This window comes from Capricornis sumatraensis, chromosome 8, assembly GCF_032405125.1.
Source record: "Capricornis sumatraensis isolate serow.1 chromosome 8, serow.2, whole genome shotgun sequence".
In the NCBI taxonomy this organism is placed as follows: domain Eukaryota; kingdom Metazoa; phylum Chordata; class Mammalia; order Artiodactyla; family Bovidae; genus Capricornis; species Capricornis sumatraensis.
In genome coordinates this window covers 88,033,483-88,052,281 of record NC_091076.1, presented here as the reverse complement: position 1 = coordinate 88,052,281, position 18,799 = coordinate 88,033,483, and the positions used below count along the sequence as shown (strand labels likewise).

The following is an 18,799-nucleotide window of genomic DNA, read 5'->3' as shown; positions in this document are numbered from 1 at the left end:
CACAGACCACAAAGACAGCATCAAAGAGGGACCTTACAAAACAACAAGATTTTACCAAAGACCTTACAATTAGCGACATAAAAGAGGGGGAGGCAAATTCCAGAAAGCTACAGAACAGGTAGATGATGTCCTTTCCATACAGTACAAAACAAACCTGACGGACTTTCCTATAGGTAGTATCTTTTTCAGTGTTAAGAAACCAAAATTTCACCTTCTCTCCTTAAAAAAATTTTAACTGCTTTCCATTTAAATAGTTTTGTTTTTTGCTTTTTTTCCTATTTGACTTGAGTTTCCTGGTTCAGTTCCCAGAGCTGAGCTTCTCTCTCTCTCTTTCTCTCCCTTTCTCTTCTCTCTTCCTCTGCCCTTTCTCTGTCCCTCACTCTTCCTCATCCTCCTCCACCTCGGCCTTGTCCTGGCTGGCGGCCCCGGGGCCCGAGGTCTTGTTCTCTTTTTTCCACTTCATGCGGCGGTTCTGGAACCAGATCTTGATCTGTCTTTCTGTGAGGCAGAGCGCGTGCGCGATCTCGATGCGCCGCCGCCTCGTCAGGTAGCGATTGTAGTGAAACTCCTTCTCCAGCTCCAGGGTCTGATAGCGGGTGTAGGTCTGGCGTCCTCGCTTGCGGTCGGTCCCTGCGCAGAGTATTTACGGGAGAAAAGTCAGTGCGTGCAGAATAGGCCATGGCAAGGAAAACCATGCAGGTGACCCTGGAGTGCGACTCTAGGCCTGGCCGGAGGGCTTTTCGCAAAAAGAAAAGGAGACAAACCGCCTTACAGGTCCAGTCTACCCCTCCCCCATCCCGTTATGGAATGAGGAGGAGGTGAGAATTTGCAGATTTCCTTGGCGCAGTGGAGTTGGTCTGAGAGCTGTTGCCCTCTGCTATTTTCCAATGAGTGGCTGAGAATCAGGCTGTTCTGCCTGCCCACCTGCCCAGACAACTCAGCCCTCCAAAGCAATCTTTGGGCCTCTGGGAAGGCACAGGAGGAGAGAAGAGACAGCAGCCTGGTTTGGGGTGGAACACTCAGTACCTGGCTGGTGGGGCCAGACGGGCAGGGGAGAGCTTCCCAGGTTAGGCCCAAACCCTGAGGAGGCTGGAGGGAGGTGGTGCTGGGGGAGGTGCTGGTGCCAGCCCTCCTAGGAAGGAGACAGTGGGAGGAGGGGTTGGGGGCCTAATTTCAAGTCAGATAAAAGCCAAGCTGAAATGTTTATGAGCAGAAAAATTGGGGCTTTAATAAATCAGCTGAAAGGCAGTTGAATTATGGAGCAGGTAATGGGAACTGTGACCACTAATACTGATGGAATAAGAGCTGGGCTTCTCTTGGCCCTCAACCCTGGCTGGACTGGGAGCCTCTGACCACATATCTTGGGTCTCCTGGATCTTGAGAGACACCTCGGAGTCCAGGGCAACACAAAGAAAGCTGTCTGGGACAGGCTTGTCAGGAGACCCCCACAGAGCCTCTGGTCTCTTCGGGTTTCTGCAGTAGCTGCCTCAGTGGCCTGTACTCTCTAACTCTTGATTTGACTTCTTGGAGTCCTTGTTTCTCTCCCAAGAGGACATCCATCCTTCTGGAAGGACACTTGAAAACTTGTTGGCCAGTTCTCCAGGGGTGCTAGGAAGGGCACCTGAGGAAGTCAGCTGGCCTCCCCATGAGGCCTCTGCTCCATTCTCTAGTTCTCCTGCCTCCCCCTTCCCAAGTTCACTGGGGAGTCAGAAGCCTCTCTCTTTTGGTTTCAGCCCCCCTCTCTCCACCTGCCTGTGTCCCTGACTGAATCCTCATCTCCTCTCACACCCCCTCCTCCTGCCAGGCCTCTAGAGCCCACCTCTAATTGTCCAGAAGGGAATAATGGGGGAGCGGGTTGGCTGGGAGGAAAGGGGGAGGGGAGAACTGCTCAGAGCTACAGCCCCCTCCCCCCAGACCTCATCCAAGCTGGGGCTGAGGGGACACACCCAGAGATGAGATCCCCGGCGGGGGAAAGGAGAAGGGGGGGGGGGGGAGACCCTAATGGCTATTCTCTGCAAACCCCAGCCTTCCTCCGCAAGACAAACTGCCTCGTCTCCAGCCCGTGCCGGCGCGGCTGATAAATATTTAAAGCTAAAAGGCCGGGAGGAAGGGTGGGGGGTGGGCTGGGGGTTCAGAGCGCCGCGGCGTCGGCGAAGAGGGATCCGCCAGGGATGCAGAGCGAGTCTGAGAGCACCAAGCAAAAATGGGAGGGGGCGGCGCGCCGTGTCGCGGCTCAGGGGGGGGCCGCGTCCCCAGGGCCGATCTCCTACCAGGAGCACTCTGGACGCGAAGAAGGGCGGTTGGCCGGGAAGGGGGCACCTTCCGGGATATGTGCCCGGGCCACTGCGGCTCGGGACAGCTCGGTGCGCGGCGTTACCTGAGCTTCGCATCCAGGGGTAGATCCGGAAGTTACTCTCGGCCGCCAAGTCCGAGTCCCTCTGCTCCTTGGCGCCCGCCGCCTTGGCAGAGTCGCCGGGACACACCCCGGAGAGGTTCTGCTCAAAGGGCGCGCAGTGCATGTTGAAGGAACTCGGCTCGAGCCCGTAGCCGGCCGCGTAGACGCCGGCTGCGCTCTGGCCTGCCATGCCCCCCCCGCCGGGGTACAAGCCCTGCATCGAGGCGGCGAAGGAAGCGCCCGAACCGGCTCCATAGCCCGGGCGCTGGGGGTTGGAAGCAAACGCACAAGAAGTTTGTTCGGGGAAGGCTCCGGTAGCGAAAACCGAACTTGCGGCAGGATATTTAGAAAATAAAGCATTCGCATAATACAATGAACTCATAATTTGGCCGGATGATTTGTAGGCAGGGACGTTTTAGTGTCGGTTTTACGAGATTCCTTGATATATTACAGAATTAGAGTCCAGATTTACACCAAAAAGGACCCCCTTTTTCCTCTCTGGACCACGTGACCCCACCCACGTGACGTCCCCTCAGCCAATGGCCGATCAGCCTCCCCACGGCTCCCGGTAATGTGGAAAAAATTGTGTGGCGTTGGATTTATAAAATATGATCAATAATGAATGGGAAAGCCAGGCCCTGTGGATTGGGGCTGGGGGGCTCCAGGGCCGCTGTCGACCCCCGTGGGCTGGAGGCAGCTTGCAGGCGAGATTTGGGGGAGGAAGGGATTGAGTGGAAGGGAAAACAAATAACCTGAGAGGGATCTGAGTTGTCACCCACCCCCGCCCCATCCTCCCCAGCCCGTTACCCAGCCAGAAACAAACGCAGGGATTGCACACAACCGGTGGGTGGGGGCGGGCAGGCCAGGTCTTTATTATTCTGGAGCGATTCAGCATGGCTGGCCCTTTGGGGAAACTTGGTCCGGACTTGGTCCGTTTCTCCTGAGGTGAGGCGCGAGGTGAGCCTGGCCTCACGCTTTCTCTGTGTGCGGCCCAGACAGAACGGGCAGAGATGCAGCGAGGTTTCGTGGGTGCTCTCAGCGGTGCGGGATCCAGCCCCAGGGGCGTTGGATGCTGCAGTTTCTGATGGCTTAAAAAAAAAAAAAAACGGTTTGAAAATAAAAAAAGGAAGAAGGTGGGGTGGGTGGGAAGAGAAAGGAAGGGAGGAGGGTGGCCCGGTATGCTGCTCTGGTTATGGGAGGCGGATGCCTCAGTCGAGCGTGGCTGCTGGAGAAGCAGAGCGAGAAAAGGAAGGCGGCGAGTCACCACTCGGCGCTGGGCGAAGGTAGCCAAGTCCCAGAAAGGGAGAGGCAGGGAAGAGCATCTCCCTTCTCCTTCTCCCCCGACCAGAGTACGAGAAAAATCAAAATATAAGCCAGTTTAGCAGCTCGGTACTGAACCTCTACCCCTGCACACACACACACACACACACACACGCACACACACGCTCACACACAAGAAAGAACACGCAAAAACAAAGGGGGAGGTGCGGGGGGGGTGGGACAAAGTCAACAGCCCAGGCGCATCTCTCCAGCGTGGCCTGGGCGAGAGGGTCTCCCGGGCCCTCAGCCTCGGAACGCGAAGGGAGGGGGTTTCTCTCGGCTCCCCTCCCTCGTTTCTCTTTCCTCCAATCGCGCGCAGCCGCCTCCCTCACCCCCTGCGCCCCTGGGCCAAGGGACTGCACCACCTGCCTCCAGCCTCCGCCCCCTCCTCTGCGCGGCCGGGCCTGGCGGGCGCTAGAGCCGGTAGACCGGCTCCCCCCGCAGATCTGCAAGGCGCTGGGAGCAAATGAGGAGCGCGGGTCGGGCCAGTCTCGGGTTCTCGCTTGTAAACTTTATTGTAACTCTTCCGCCCTTTTCAGGCGCAGACAACAGAACAAAGTATAGAAGAACAACAAAATATATAATTAGCCCTCCCTCCCCCCAATAAAGCAATTCACGGATACAGGATACATTCTCTTCACAGTAAACCTAAGAACACTTTTAACAATTGCCCACAGCGCGCATGCTAACTAAAGTAACCTCTTTTGAGAAACACTTAAGACGAAATTGTCAAACCAAAGCGGCGGGCGCGGGGGGGTGGGGGGTTGGAGGAAAAGAGAGAAGCCAGAGAGAAAGCCAGCGAGCTAGGAAGGACAGCGGGGAGGGGGGGTGGGAGGGGAAATGAGGACGAGGCGAGAGAGAGAGAGAGAGAGAGAGAGAGAGAGAGAGAAAGAGAGAAAAGAGAGGGAGGGAGACAGAAAGAATTACGGCGTGAATAGGCAGTTTCATGTTGTTGGGAGAACTTAGCAGAAATCGGTACCTCGGTCATTACAAAGAAGCACGTTCAAAGGAAAAAAAGACCATTGCACAAGGAGGCTTTTTACACGGGGCGGGGGCATGGGGGGGGTGCTCAGCCAGGCCGCAGCCGCTTACCCTCGCAGGGCGAGGGAGTCCATGCTTAAAATCCTTTTCTTTCCCCCTGGCCCCCAAGAGAAGGGAAGGAGATCCACGGTAGCTCACACACAGAAGCTATTACGAGATACTACCACTAGCGGGGACTGGCGCGGCGGGGACGCTGCGGTGGGAGGCCAGGCTCCGGGCCCCGCTCGCGGGGCCAGAGCTCTCTCGGGCGGGGGCGGGCGACGGTGGCGCGGTCGGGGGACCGGCGGCCGCAGGGCGGCCACGGCCCTGGCAGTCCCAGCTGGAGCCTACTTCTTGTCGCCCTTCTGCGCGTCGCCCTCGTCCGCCGCCTCCGGGGCCCGCTCCAGCTTCTGTTTCTCCAGCTCCTCCTGCTCGCATTTGCTGCTGGGGAACTTGTCTTTGTTGTTCTCTTTTTTCCACTTCATCCTCCGGTTCTGGAACCAAATTTTGACCTGTCTCTCTGTCAGTCCCAGTGCATGCGATACCTCGATCCGCCGCTTGCGAGTCAGATAGGGATTAAATAGGAACTCCTTCTCCAGTTCCAGGGTCTGGTAGCGGCTGTAGGTCTGTCGGCCTCGCCTGCGTCCGGCGGCTGCTGGGAATAGGGGAAAGGGCGAGACAGAGGGGAGGGGAGGGTGGGGGAGGGGGCAGAGACGGAGAAGGTTGGAAGATTCGTGAACCAGCCTAGGAGACCAGTATAATAAGGGCAGGGGACCTTCTACCCCGCGCAGGGGCGGGGGCGCTGGGAGGCCGCGGTCAGTGGAGGGGGGGTGAGGGGGATCAGACACCACTGAATCTGAGGCAGCCAGAAAGGGGTCCCCCCTCCCCTGGTAAGCAGCTCCAGAGAGTTGGGCGGGGGTGGTTGAATCTATTAAAAGTGCCATAAACTTTAGAAGGAAGGATGTGAAGGAGGGGGAAAAATAAGAATAAAAAAAGCCGGGATGGGGACGAATGGACCCACCTTGAAAAGCCCCCAGAGCCTCTGCCCCAGAAGAAAAGTTTCTTCAGGGTAATTAAACTATAAAGCAATTGAGAAGTGCAAAAGTTGAGCGCCCCCACTCCCGCCACCCTTTCTCCACTACCCCCCATAAAACAGTAAAAGGGGAAGAAGAAAAGTCAGGCAGGGTGAGGGGTTTATGGATTCAGGAAATGTCGCTTAGCGACCTCCTTCAAGGGAAACAAAAAGAAGAAAAGGAAGAAAAGGGAGGAAGGAAGGAAAGAAGGGGGAGGCTATCTGAAACGGAGCGAGCACGTCTTCCAGGAGCTGGGGACACCGCTGCCCGGCCTGCCCGGCCCCCTGCCCGTCCTGGGCCCCGGGTCTCCCTTCCTCCCCCGCCCCTCGCCGGCCCCCGACGCGAGCTCACCTTGCGGGCGCATCCAGGGGAAGAGCTGTGTGGGCGACGGGCTCTGCTCGGACCCCTCGGCCTCCTCTCCCAGGCCGCTGGCGGCGGCGAGCTTGCAGTCGGCGTACTGCACCAGGTCTGGATCCTGCGCACCGAACAGGCTCTGCCGCTGCAGCGGGTCGTAGCCGTAGAAGTTGCCCGGGTCCCCGTGGCACGCCACAGCGCACGGGTTCTGCTGGTAGGGAGCCGTGGACAGCGAAGACGGCCCGTGGTAGAACTCCTGGATTTGCGACGGGTGCTGGAAGCTACCGCCGCTGCTGGGACCGTACACCACGGTGGGTCGGCCGCCCAGGTCCTGGGCGAAGCCGCAGTCATAATAATTGGGGCGCAGGGACTCCCCGGTTTTGTATTTGGAGAACAGTGAGTTGACGAAATAAGAGCTCATTTTATTGAATTTTGAGGCGGCGGCGGCGGCGGCGGCTGTAGTTGGGGGCTGTTGGGGAGGGGGTGGGGAGGGGGAAAGGGAGGGAGAGAGAGAGAAAAAAACGCGGATTCGCCGGCTCCTAGTCACCCTCGCCAGGAAAGGAGACGGGAAGGGAGGAGGTGGGGGAAAGAAAAGAAAGAAAAGGCGAAGAAGATCCCGAAGCCACCACACTTTTTGTGATTTCCAGGAATAGAAAAGGACAGCGAAGCCTCCAAAAGTCTAGGCTTGCATGGCAGCCGCGGCTCGCTCGCCCTCCCCCCACCCCCCACCCCCCACACAAAAATATACCGCCACTTAAAGAGGTCCTCGCTTTACATTTCGAAGAAGGGATGCCAGTTCATAAACAGTTTTCGGTGATTTACTTCCCTGCAAATGAGTTGTTTCATATTTTGCACTGTCTTTTCATGATCATTTGCATCCATTAGAGACCCCGCATCCTATTGGCTTCTCCGTACTCCTCCCGGACAGAACGCAGAGCGAGGGTGAGAGCGAGAGAGCGAGCGAGAGAGAGAGCGAGAGCAGAGAGCGCCAGGGAGTGAGGAGAGAGCGGAAAAAAAAAAAAGGAGGGGAAGAAAAAAAAAAACACCCAGGGAGAGAGAGGGGGAGAGGGGGAGAGAGGGGGGAAGGAGAGGGGGGGAGAGAGAATGAATACGGATTAAATCTGTTTAACTACCTACATTAATGAGATATCTCTTGCCTCACAACAAATCAAATACCTTCGCAGACCACCCCCAAAGACTGATGTGGGGGAGTCACGGAAAAAAACACGCACACACATACACAGCGCGCCAGGCGTAGGCACGCTGTTAATTTCGCGATTTTAACGAGGCAGTTGGAGTCTTTTTAAATGTCAGGGTCGCTTCGGAAAAATGTAAAAGAACACGGTTTAATTGCGCCGAGTTTTAAAAGGTCCTATAAATGTAATTGGTATTTTAATACAAGTTATCAAATCATACAGCTTCCTCTCCTAAACATATTTTCAAACAAACGAGGTAGTCATATTTAAAGCTTTAATGATCAATTTCCTTATTATTGATAAAGGTTTAACTATCGTGTGGAGGGAATTGGCTGGGTAACCGGCCCCCAAAAAACGGCTGTAAACTCTTTAACAAACTATAAAACGCAATAAAGCCGAGTCTGTTGTTGTTTATGCCGCAGCGCATAAAAGCTGTTAGCATTTTACGAGTTCTTTCCTCTACAGCTATAAAACTGCAGCTTCGATCGCCCCCGCCGCCCGACTGCAGCACGGTGGGGGTGACAAAGCCGAAATGAGAATGATTATGAGGGTTTTTTTTTTTTTCGGCGCAAACGGTGACTTTTCTGAGATTTTCCGCCTCCTTCAGCTGTGGGAGCACGTGCCCCCATTCCCTCTCTGGAGCCCCCAAAGTAGCCCCACCCAGGCCACTCACCAACTTTCCTTCATTAAACAAACAAGGTTTTTCTTTGGAGAAGGGATCCAGGAGGTCCTGAGGAGGCATTCGGAGGAAGAGCTGAAACTTTCTGGTGTTAATGGGCAGTGGAGAAATCCTGAACAAAGCTCACCCTGCAACTCATTCTGCAGTTGAACACAGCCTTGGTTGGCCTGGGAAGAGGGTGCTAGAATGAGGAGAGGGTCTCTAGAAGGCACTGGGGCCCAGTAAGTAAGCCTTTAGGAGACCAACTCTGTGTGATGGGAGAGGGGCCTGATGCCACCCGCAGGACAGTACCAGCTGGGCTGCCCTAGTCCTGCCCCAGGCCTTGGGACCCAGTAACCAAGCCCAACTGGCTCCCAACCTTCAGTCAGGCCAGTTCACTATGCCTTCCACATCACCACTAGGTGAGAGGGCACCACCAGGCCCATCAGCACATCAGAGGGAGGGGAGAGCAACTGAGGCTGCCGCCCTGGAGTCTGGCCTTGGTGCCCGAAGTCCTGTGCCTTCCTTCCTCTGCCCTGAGCAGTGACTGCAGAGGGTGTGTGGGGAGGGGCACCTTTTAGCCTTCACTGTCCTTTCAGCCACTGTCACTGCCTCACCTGACCTTGGGGTGGAGGGATTTGGATACAGCAAGGCCAGAGTCCCCCAAGTTCTCTCCTTTCCCCTTGGGCACCTCTAGTTAAAGCTGGCTCTCCCTCGAGACCTAAGGACCTAGGGCCTGAAACACAGAGTGCAGAACCCAGCTGACTGGATGCCACCCTGTCTTGCCAGTTGCCTTTGCTGGCCTACTGGGCCTAGTGACAGTGGTGGCCAAGCTTTAGAAGGCCCCAAACTGAGGATCCGAACCAATGGCTTCCTGAAGAGGCTCCCTGTCCAAGGAAAGGAAAGAAGGAAGGAAGGGAGACAGAGAGAAAGACATTTTCTAGCAACAAAGGTGGAGGCTTTACAGAAACATTGTCTATTGTTTATTCATGAGAGAGTGGCTTGCTTTCGGAGGGGTGTTTTGGGGGGTTCCACTCATCCTCCGCTTTGTAAAAATGAAACCCATTACCTCTTCTAAGGGGAAGGTACCAATGGGGCCACTTGATCCTTCAAAATCGAATCTGAAGACTGGAGAGGGGCTGATAGGGAAAGGGAGAAAGGAGAAAAGGAGAGGAGCAAACCAGGGTCTTGAATGTTTAGCGCCAGGCTGATGGGGTGGTGAGGCAGCAGGAGGCAGAGTTAAGTTGTTGCCGAAGCGAACATTTTTATCAAGTGCAGGGGATTTTATGGTCATGATTTGAGGACTCACCGGTGAGATAGAAATTCAATGGCTTGTTCTAAATCATCCCTACACCGTGCCAGAAATTCCTGATGGAAGAAAATGTTTCTATTATAAGAAAAAACAAGAAAGAGCGAGGAGATAATTTATAAACACCCAACGGAGCGCAGATTTATTAGAGAAACTCAAGTTGAGAAACTCCGCTTTCCGCTTCGCACCCGGTCCAGGGGGAGGAGAGGTGAGGCTGCAGAGTGGCTAATTTTGAGAAGGGGGGCATCTATTTCTCGCGCAGGTTTGTCCGAAATGGGGAGCAAGGATCGGGCCGGGCCGGGTGGGGAGGAAACGGGAGATTTGGAATCTAAGGGGCTATGGGCAGGGGCTGACAGCGCGCGGGTCACCGAACGAAAAACGCCTGGAGTGCAGGCCTCCAGCTGCTAACTTGAGAAGGGACTGGTGCTCTCCAGGTCTGCCTGGGGCCGGGGCCAGGGCGCACGAAGCCGGAGCTCTCACCTGGAAACCACCGGACCCGGGGAGAACCGAGCCCCTGCTTCCTGCACTGCGCCTATCCCCACAGCCATGCAGGAAACGCACTCTTTTCTGGCGGCCCAACTTGGCCCAGAACTACTCAGGAAATACCCTAGCCTTTTGCACCTCGCCGTCCTGGGGAGCCCCTGCCCCAGCCTGGATCGCCCGGCGCCGCCCCGCCCAGCCCCGGCCACATACAAAGGCTCTAGAGCCTCGGTCCTTGCCGAGCCGCACCGCCGGCTCTGGGCACCTCCGAATCCCCGCCAAAGCCACGGATCCGTTCCCCCTAGAGTGCCCCTACCCCCAACCCGGCCTGGCTCACCCGGTTCCCTCTCCTGCCGATCTTGCAGCAGCCTGGGGCGGCTTCCTCTCCATCCGACCCGCTTCTGCCCGCTCGCCCTCTCACCTGACCTGCTCACCCTCATCCGCAGGGATTCTTCTCGTCCCCATCCCGGAAAATCTCATTTTTCTGAACCAGTCCTCCTCTTTTATTTGGATTCACTGGTTCTATAATTACTATTATTCCCCATTTTCATGCATTTGTTGTCCCACGGAACATAGAAACTGGGTGAGAAGCCCTGAGCCCTCCTTATGGGGGAAATTTTTAAAAAAATGATCATTTGAGGAGAGGAGGTCAATCAACATCACTGTATCTGAAATCTATAAAATGGGGGAAACGGCCATAATGAACCCTATTTTTATTCTGGGCAAATAATTCATGACTTTTGGTAGCGCTCAATTCATAGATTTCAGGGCCGACCGAGGTGCGAGGTGCAGCCACGGGCGCCCGAAGCCGCCGCACCGGGGATTTTCACGTGGAGCAAGGATGCCATCTAGCGGCCGCTTTGAGGAAAGGCGCCGCCGCCACCGCTCCCTCCTGCCTCTCCGAGAGCCAGCCACCGCGCCAACAACCCCGAGAAACTTTCAATATTAGCCTAAAAGGGGAGGAAAATGAGAGCGTGCGAAGGGGAAGGCGTCGGAAATCAGGAAGTGGTTCATGAAATTGTGCAGTTAAGTTAGAGATTTAAAAAAGAGAGGAACAAAAAGAGAGAGAGGGTGGGAAGGGAAAAATAAGTCAGCTTTTCTCTCACCCCCCACCTCAAGCCCTTAATTTCGCGCGGAGACGGCGGAGCAGTGCGCCTTGTATGGCCCCTAAAAGGGGGAGCCGAACACTTTTCAAACCCACACGACTGTTTCAAATTCTGAGGGAAAACAATTGGGCTTTCTGTGGGGGGAGAGGAGGCCCGAGAGGGTAGGACAAGACTAAAAGGATCAAGAGGCTGCTCGCGCCCAGACGTCTGGCCCCGCCGGACCTGCGTGTGCGTGTGTGTGTGTGTGTGTGCCCGCGCGCGTGTGCAGGGGGCTTCTCTTTATGACGCCCGATTGGGGGGGGGCGCTTACGAAGAACAAAGACTAGAGTCTCAACTGCGTTCTGTGAAGCGTTTGTGACAACAAAGTGTTCTTCCCTCGCCCCTCCCTCCTCGCCCCTCTTTGCCCCCTGGGGCCCCCCGAAACCTCGCGCCCCGCGCTCCGGGCGGGTGCGGGTGGGGGCGGCCGAGCCAGGCCCACCCATTCGCCCGCCAGGCCCGGAGCCCAGGCCCAGCTGTGGCTCTCTCAGCTCCGGAAAGTTTCCCCTCACTGTTTGCTTTGCTGCTGTTTAGTTTCTTAACCTTCAGAAATTTATACGCTATAAACTTTTATAGCGGTCATATTCTTTTATTGCTGCGCACACGGCATTGAATTCCTCTCCCGGCTTCTCTCTGGCTCGCACTCTCCCGGTCCCCCTCTCTGAATCTCTCTCTTTTATTACAGCAGATTTCCCCATCTCCGGCTTCCGAGCCTCTGCATCTTCGCCTTTGTTTGTCTTTAAAGAAGCCACCCGGGGCTGGGGACCCAGACGCCGCCGCCGGAGGCTTCCCGGGGCGCCCTCGCCCCCCTACCCGGCAGCACTCCGTTCAGTTCCTGCCTCACTTTTCGCGTTTCCTTTTGGTGGAACCTGGCCTTCTCAGCTCCGTCTCAGCTCAGGCTGGCTCCTGGGAGCCCAGGATGGGGAGGGAGCCTAGTCTACGCAAGCTCTAAAGGCAAATTCACTTGATATACCGACTGGAACCCTCGGAGGAGGAGGCGGGTTGGGGCCCGGGCGAACCAGGAGCTTCGCGTTCTCCTGCCTCCGGCTGTCTCTCCGATCTTGCGTTCGCTGGAGAGGGGTAGGCCTGGCCTTTTCGCTTCCAGGCCGGTTTCACAAGGGCCAGGCTTTGTCCCCACCTCTATCCCAACCTCAGGGTCTCCGCGGACTGCAGCGCCGTTGGGTGGGCCCGGTGGGAGGCGCCGGCAGGAGTCCGGCGCCCAAGAGCCAGCCCGGCAGAAGCGGAATCCCAGCGCCTGGATGAGAACCGCCTGGCGGCTGACAACAGCGCTCCTCATCTGAGGCTTTGGTGGTGGACGCCGCAGTCTGAGAGGGACAGAAAGGTGCCTTTTGAAACCGAATTTAGTTTTGGGGTCCGATTGGGGAAGGGATTCCCCCCCCCCCGGCCCGCCCCGCCTCGCCTCGCCTCAACCATTTCTGTTCGACACACAACCGTCTCTCAGACCAGCCTGCAGGAGCTGCCTCCCCAGGCCCCACTCCCACCAAACTCCACCCGCATCACACCAAGGCTGCTACCCCGAGGCTCAGGTTGGAGCCTCAGACTCCAGGTGGGGGTTGGAAACCTGGGGTTCACTCTTTTTGAGGGGTGGAAGAAAGGAGAGCCTGGCCTTGTGGAGGCCTCTATTTGCATCCTGTCCCTCTGCAGCAGGGAATAGCAGAAAGAAGTTACTGCTCTCTTCACTTGCATGACATTTTAAAGTGGCCAAACCAAGGTGTCTTTCTCAGCCAGCTGAGAGAGGACCTGCTTCCAGGCATGGCAGGGCAACCTTGCCTTTCCTCTGGCTCTGGAGGTGGTGAGGAAGTCTCCAGCATAACTTAAGAGGAAGGTCTCATTGCTCCCTGCAGACCCAGATCCCATCTCTAATCTTTCCTTTTCTTCCCCTCCAGTCTCCCAGCCCTCCTGTTGGAAGGTTCTTCTCAGTTTAAGCAGAGGTCCTGGGTCCAGACCAGCTCTCAGCTCCTGCAGGAAACCCACCCTACAAAGTCTAAGGAGAAATCTCTTGGGCACAGCACTTTCTCTTTTTTCCAAGCCACCCTCTTGGAACTAGCACCTCTACTTCTGGTCAGGTGAGGAGAGCCAATACAGAATGACACACAAGAGGCTTATTGTCTAGAGTGATATATATTTTTTGTTCTTTTTCTTGTTTCTTTTTCTTCCAAAACAATCAGAGCTCTAAGCCCTTCACCCTCCCCACTCCCACCCACAACCCTCCCTTGTAAGCGACAACTGAAAACAGGCGAGACAATCACCCCCAAAGAAATCACAAAACACAGCACAATTTCACGACTGCCACCGACGAAGCAAAAAAAGTTCTAATGGAATGTCCCTTGCAGGGTCGGGAGAAGCAGGAGCCAGAGTCTATGAATTGAGGGGGGTTGTAAAGGTGGGGAAGCAGGGGGAGGAAAGGAAGCAGAGAGTAAACCCTAGTCTAATGCTTAGGTGAGGTTTCAGCCTCTTTCCTTAGCAAGCGGGACTGCTACCCAGCAGCGTGCGCGCGCAGGTCGCCATCCAGGCGGGTCTCAGCGCTAGTGCGCTGAAGCAGCAGCTGCCAAGCCCGAGGCTCCTCCGCAGGGGTCGGACTGGGCAGGACTGGAGGAATAAGTCAAGCTCCGCAAGCCCAGAGTTTTTGCTCCTCCCTGTCCTCCACGACTTGCTCTGGAGAGGAGCCCAGGAATCGATGCACAATAAATTCTCCATCGGGTTCTCCTGACCTGCTTTCCCGCCTAAGGAGGAGTACAGCTAGCAGAGGATAGGGGGTGGGGGTGGAGTTCTACAGGGGCGACTTGACTCGCTGGTGCAAGGTGGACTGGCCTGGCCGAACAGAGTTGATTTCAGAGCTGGGGAGGAAGCAGAAGAATGCAGCAGGGCCGGTGTCAAGCAAGAGAGGCCACAGTCTCTGTCAAGCAGGGCACAGATGAACAGGAGGATGACATTGTCAAGGCTTATGACCCACGATCTGACCTCCTTTTGTTGGAAGGATAGGAAAACATGCAGAATTAAACATTTCCTGCAGCAAAACGTGTGTATGTGGACTACTTTCATAAAACCTAAGAGACTCTCATAAGACCACCACTGCCTTTCCTTGCCCTTTCTAGCCCACCAGCTGGGGAACTGAGTTTATCCCATTTGGCCTTGAGTCCATGCCTGGGGACAGTTAAGGAGTCCATGGGGGTGATGCTGTGATGCTGGGCCCCTTGAACTGCAGCGCCTCATTCAGGAATGTGTCTCGAGACATCTTCTTGGTGTGTATTGCATTAGGGGTAGACCCTGGACTTTTCTGATGGTCTAGGGGCTATTCTGTCAAATGTGGGGTGTGATGGCACTTGGGGTGTCACTTTGAGTGTTGACTGTGGGCTTTTCCCATTGTTACTGTGGGCTCCAGGCTTTATGCAGGCGGGCGTCTGTTGGGCTGTGTGAAGTTGGAGTGTCCCCGGGTGACTTTGGGATAGGTGTGTGGGAAGGAACAGGCAGGTTGGAAGTGAGGAACTGGGGTTGCCCAGAAAAATTAGGAGGGTTACTAGGGACTCTACTAGGGGTTGTCTTTCCTTGTGGCCCATCACCTTCTTAGGAATCAACTACATCTACCTTCTAAATCAATAAAAACTCCTCCTGAGACCCAGGGAGAAGAGAAGGACAGGTGAGGGCAAAGGAAAGGAGAGAGCCTCTAGATACAGAAAAGGACTTTGAAGAGAAAGATCCCTTCCCCATTCACTTGAATACATCCCAGACAGCACTTGGCTCTGCAGCCATCACTTATAAATAAGTGTGAGATGGAGAAGGGGTGGGGTGGGCTAGGGGAATCTTTACTCTTTGCCCTGTTCCTTATTCATTTTCTTCATTTTCATCCGCCGGTTCTGAAACCAGATTTTGACTTGTCTCTCACTCAGATTGAGGAGTCTGGCCACTTCGTGCCTACGGTCCCTGGTGAGGTACATATTGAACAGAAACTCCTTCTCTAGCTCCAGCGTCTGGTATTTGGTGTAGGGACAGCGCTTTTTCCGGGAAGAGCGAGCGTGCAGCCAGTTGGCGGAGGGGTTGGCTGAAAGAGAAGCAGCGATAGAATCAAAGAAAGGAAAGGGGGTGAAAGCCCCTGTGTTCATCTTCCAAGAGGGTGCCCCTTTGGTCTCTACTCCCCATTTTGCATTAGAGAAAGGGCCACCTGGACCTTCAGCTCCCAGAAAGGGTCTCAGAGATGGGCCAGGAGTTGCTATAGATACCTCCAGGTGAGAGATTTGGGGACAGGATAGAGCCAAACCTGTGCCAGGCATCCCACAACTTCCAAAGCTTTGCCTGTCCCAGGCGCTCTCTCAGTCTCTTTCTCGGCTTGGGTCAGAACTGGTTAGGATTTGGGTCAGAGCCCAGCCTGGCTGAAGCCCCCTCCCCCACCAGCTCTACAAGACTAGAGGTGGCTGGCTGACTGAGGAGTACTGGCTCTAAGTCTGAGAGGTAAGAGAAAGACTGAGCTAGGGGAGAGAAGAGTGGCTTCTGCCCAGCCAAACTGAGGGACCTCCTGGCCCTCCAGTCCAGTGCACCCTCCTGTCTTAATCACAAGCTTGGGTCTCTTGGCCACATGGCAGCAGGCATATGTATCTATGTGATACCTCGCCCCCCCCCCAACACCACACACCACAAATATGGTTTGCATTTAGAGACTCAAACATTCAGCACACTCCAATTCACATGCAACCCAATTACAACCATTTATCACCTCCAGCCTGTGGACAAGAGAGCGCTGGGGGCTCACAGATAACTTATGGTTGCAATAGTCTCCGTTTCCGCTCCTGCTCATCTCGCAGTTTGGTTAAAGCAAGTTCAGGGAAATTGGGACGCAAGATTGCTCCAGTCCCAAGGTGGGGAGCCATGGATCATGTGGGGGTAACAGAGGTCCATCACAGCACACCTAAATCCAACTGGCTTCACCCGGTGAGAGGGAACAGAGAAAGGGGAGATTGAGGGGAAGTGGGGGATAAACAGGAAACAAAATATATACAGGCTTCTCTTCTCCTTACCCCTGAACTCAGAAAAGTTGCTAAATAAAGCAGAGTTAATTAAAAATAGCAGCCACCCTCTGCTAGATTCCTTCATCTCAAATGAAAAGCACTGAATTTTTTTTAAGTAATAATAATCTGGTTCATCCTACACTAAGTACCCTGTCTTACCAATTTGCAGTGCTATTTTCTTAATGTGATTGCCTGGGATGTGACCCGCAGTCACATTAAATATGAAAGAGGAAAAAAAAAACTGTTAATAATTGATCCTAGCCAAACTGCTGCCTTGCAATAATGGACTTTCCAGGCAGAGTTTGGGGGCCTGGGGTGGGGGGTCTGCTTGGGTGTGAGTAGGGAGGCTTTGGGAAGAGCCGTGTTACCCAAATGTCAGCTCTTGTGATCCCACCTGGCAGGTTGGAAGGGGTGACCTGAGGGAGTAGGGCAGCTCTCTTCCCTCCAGCAGGCAATAAACCCCCAAAGGACCCGTTGGGCCACTCTGTTGGTGGGAAATCCGGTAGGGCAAGCAGAGACTTTAAAAATCTGACCCTCATTCTTTTGAAAAAGAGTAAGGGGTAAGGACTTGCCCCCACCAGCCTGCAGGTTATTGTTTGGGGCCTAAGAGCTCCGACCAACTTGCCCTTCTTAGCCTTAAAAAACGAAAAATCCGAGACACTTTCTGATCTCCTTAAGGAGCAGCATCTCCTGGAAATTAGTCCGACTGGGGTTCCTGCAGGGGGTGCATTTGGAGGGGTGGGAGACGGTGAGAAACTACCTTCCGAGGATAAAGTTCTCCGCCTCTCCGCAAGCCTCTCTTGCCCCCACCCTTCCTCTCCCCCGGGTCCTTTCGGGATCTTTCTCCACGCCGCGGGTCGGCCCTGAAGTTCGGAAGCGATTCCTCGACTCCCCGCGAGGCGGACAGCTCCGGCTGGGGCTAGGGAGCCCTGCGGAGAACAGCGGGAACCGCAGGAAAGGAAGCGGCAACCCGGGCGAGGATGCCAAAGGAGGGGAGGGGGCGACCGGAGGGAAGGCTCCTGGGGAGGGGCCGGCGCATCCCGGGAGGGGGCTCAGTCTCTGGGTCCTGGGCTTCCCCCGCCCCTCCCGGCGCCGGCTGCGGACCCTGAGCGGCTACTGAGCGAGATCTGCTAGAACAATCCTCCGCCAAGCTGTTGCATCGCAAATAAAATCCTAATGAGCCCCCTCCCACTTCCCCTTGGCCGGCTTTTACGGTGTGCGCGTGGCGCGGGGAGCCCTGCCAGCCGTGCAGGGCCCGGCTTCCCGGCGCGCTCCCGCCCTGGCCCGCGCGGGCTCTCGGCCTCGCCGGCTGCCTCCCCGGCCCCGCCAGCTTCGCTCCCAGCCGGCGGCTGTCGGCCTCTTCCCGGGCTTTCGGCCGGGCCTCCGGGGCGTGGGGGAAGGGAGACCGAGAGAGCGGCGAGCTGGTCCCTGAGCCCCGGGCTCCCGCTGGACTTGACGGAGTGGGGCGGCGCGCCTCCGGCGGCCTCAGTCTCCCTTTCCGGGGCACCCAACTGCCTCCCTTCCTTCCTCCGTCTTCCCTCCGCCCTCGCCTGCTCTCTGGCCACCGCCGCGGTTTCCCTTCACATTGTCCGCAGTTTATTGCCTCTCCCCTCCCCTCCCCCTCGCCTGGCCTTCGGCCTGGGTATTTCCTCACTTTTTATAACTTACTTTGATCCGGCCTCTCTTTGTCCTCGCTTCCTTCGCAAATTTTATTGTCCCCGTAGCCGGGTCTTTGATTAGACAGGACAGCCTCCCTGCCCGCCGAAGTTTCCAAACTGTACTCGGGCGTGCCCTGCTTGAGCAGCTCCCCAGGCGCGCCCAGCAGCGGCTCCGCCTTCACAGCCGCCTGGCCCTGCCCCGGAGCAGCTTCGCCGCGCGGCGCCGGCTCCAGCCAGGTGCGGAGGTACCTGCTCTCGGCCGGCGGGACGCCCTGGGGCTGGATGTAGGGGTGGTAGACGGACGGCAGGCTTCCGGACGCGTGCGGGCTCAGCGGCGCCCAGGATGCGCCGAACACCGGCGCTTTGGGCTGGAAGCTGCACGAGGGGAACTCCAGGTGCTCCGCGTGGCCCGGCTGCCGGGGGCTCGCGTACTGGCCGGAAGGAAACTTGGCTGGAGGCGCGTCCTCACTCTCGTGACTTATGATCGAGTCGACATAATAGCTGCTAAGCGTCCCAGAAATGGACATTCTCAGACATTATCCGGGCGCTCGCAGGGGGAAGGGAAACGCTCGCGCGCGGCGCTCAAGCAGGGAGAGGTGGCACCCGGACCGGTGTGAGGGCTTTCGGACGCGACCCCCCCAGCCCCCCACCCTCCCACCCCCACCCCCTGCTCAACTTCTCAGCCAACAAAGTACAGTGGAGCAGCCCGGCTCAGCGCTCCTTGCAAAATGATTGGTCAAAGTTTTTCCGACTGCCTGATAAAGCGTCAGCTCCGACATAAATCAATCGGGCGAGGGGGCTGCGCTCTCGCTGTCATACGTCCGCACCGCATTCCATATCGAGGATGGATTGTTTTATGCTGATGCAATGTGCTATCACGTCAGGGCTCCGGCGGCCACGTAACCTCAGCCCAAGCTGCCGGCCGCCCGCCCCCCAGCCCCCCCTCCCGCTTTTGCAGGAAGGGGGGCAGTTCTCGACGTGGGGCGGCGGGGGCGGAGGAGAGGCGGAGGGAAAGCAGCGGGCTGCCTCGGGAGGGACGCTGGCTGTGGAGCCCTCTCCCTAGGCGGGTCCGAGAGGGAGCGCAGGACACAGGGAGGGAGAGAGCTGCAGCCAGGGGAGCGACCCGAGAGGCCCGGGGCATAATTAAAGAAAGAGGAGGTGGTCCCGGCCCCT

General features: G+C 56.4%; 3 protein-coding genes across 3 annotated transcripts; all 3 read right to left on the bottom strand.

The window, feature by feature from the left end:
• Nucleotides 1-376: 376 nt before the first annotated feature.
• Nucleotides 377-2,777, bottom strand: HOXB7 (homeobox B7). The gene is made up of 2 exons (XM_068978665.1): nucleotides 2,378-2,777; nucleotides 377-630 (listed from the first exon to the last, which is right to left on the bottom strand). Exons 1-2 carry the CDS (start codon nucleotides 2,775-2,777, stop codon nucleotides 377-379), a joined length of 654 nt encoding a protein of 217 aa, XP_068834766.1.
• Nucleotides 2,778-5,082: 2,305 nt separating this feature from the next.
• HOXB8 (homeobox B8) lies at nucleotides 5,083-6,583 on the bottom strand. Its single transcript, XM_068978779.1, has 2 exons — nucleotides 6,160-6,583; nucleotides 5,083-5,390 (listed from the first exon to the last, which is right to left on the bottom strand). Exons 1-2 carry the CDS (start codon nucleotides 6,581-6,583, stop codon nucleotides 5,083-5,085), a joined length of 732 nt encoding a protein of 243 aa, XP_068834880.1.
• An 8,188-nt stretch (nucleotides 6,584-14,771) lies between these two features.
• HOXB9 (homeobox B9) lies at nucleotides 14,772-18,153 on the bottom strand. Its single transcript, XM_068978844.1, has 2 exons — nucleotides 17,637-18,153; nucleotides 14,772-15,007 (listed from the first exon to the last, which is right to left on the bottom strand). Exons 1-2 carry the CDS (start codon nucleotides 18,151-18,153, stop codon nucleotides 14,772-14,774), a joined length of 753 nt encoding a protein of 250 aa, XP_068834945.1.
• Nucleotides 18,154-18,799: the final 646 nt, after the last annotated feature.

Bases quoted from the DNA above. Each gene is read 5' to 3' on its own strand.
- HOXB7 (XM_068978665.1), bottom strand. From the start codon at position 2,777: ATGAGTTCATTGTATTATGCGAATGCTTTATTTTCTAAATATCCTGCC. The intron at 631-2,377 runs GTAACGCCGCGC...TACTCTGCGCAG, and splicing joins CCCCTGGATGCGAAGCTCAG to GGACCGACCGCAAGCGAGGA.
- HOXB8 (XM_068978779.1), bottom strand. From the start codon at position 6,583: ATGAGCTCTTATTTCGTCAACTCACTGTTCTCCAAATACAAAACCGGG. The intron at 5,391-6,159 runs GTGAGCTCGCGT...CCCTATTCCCAG, and splicing joins CCCCTGGATGCGCCCGCAAG to CAGCCGCCGGACGCAGGCGA.
- HOXB9 (XM_068978844.1), bottom strand. From the start codon at position 18,153: ATGTCCATTTCTGGGACGCTTAGCAGCTATTATGTCGACTCGATCATA. The intron at 15,008-17,636 runs GTAAGTTATAAA...CTTCTCTTTCAG, and splicing joins CAAAGAGAGGCCGGATCAAA to CCAACCCCTCCGCCAACTGG.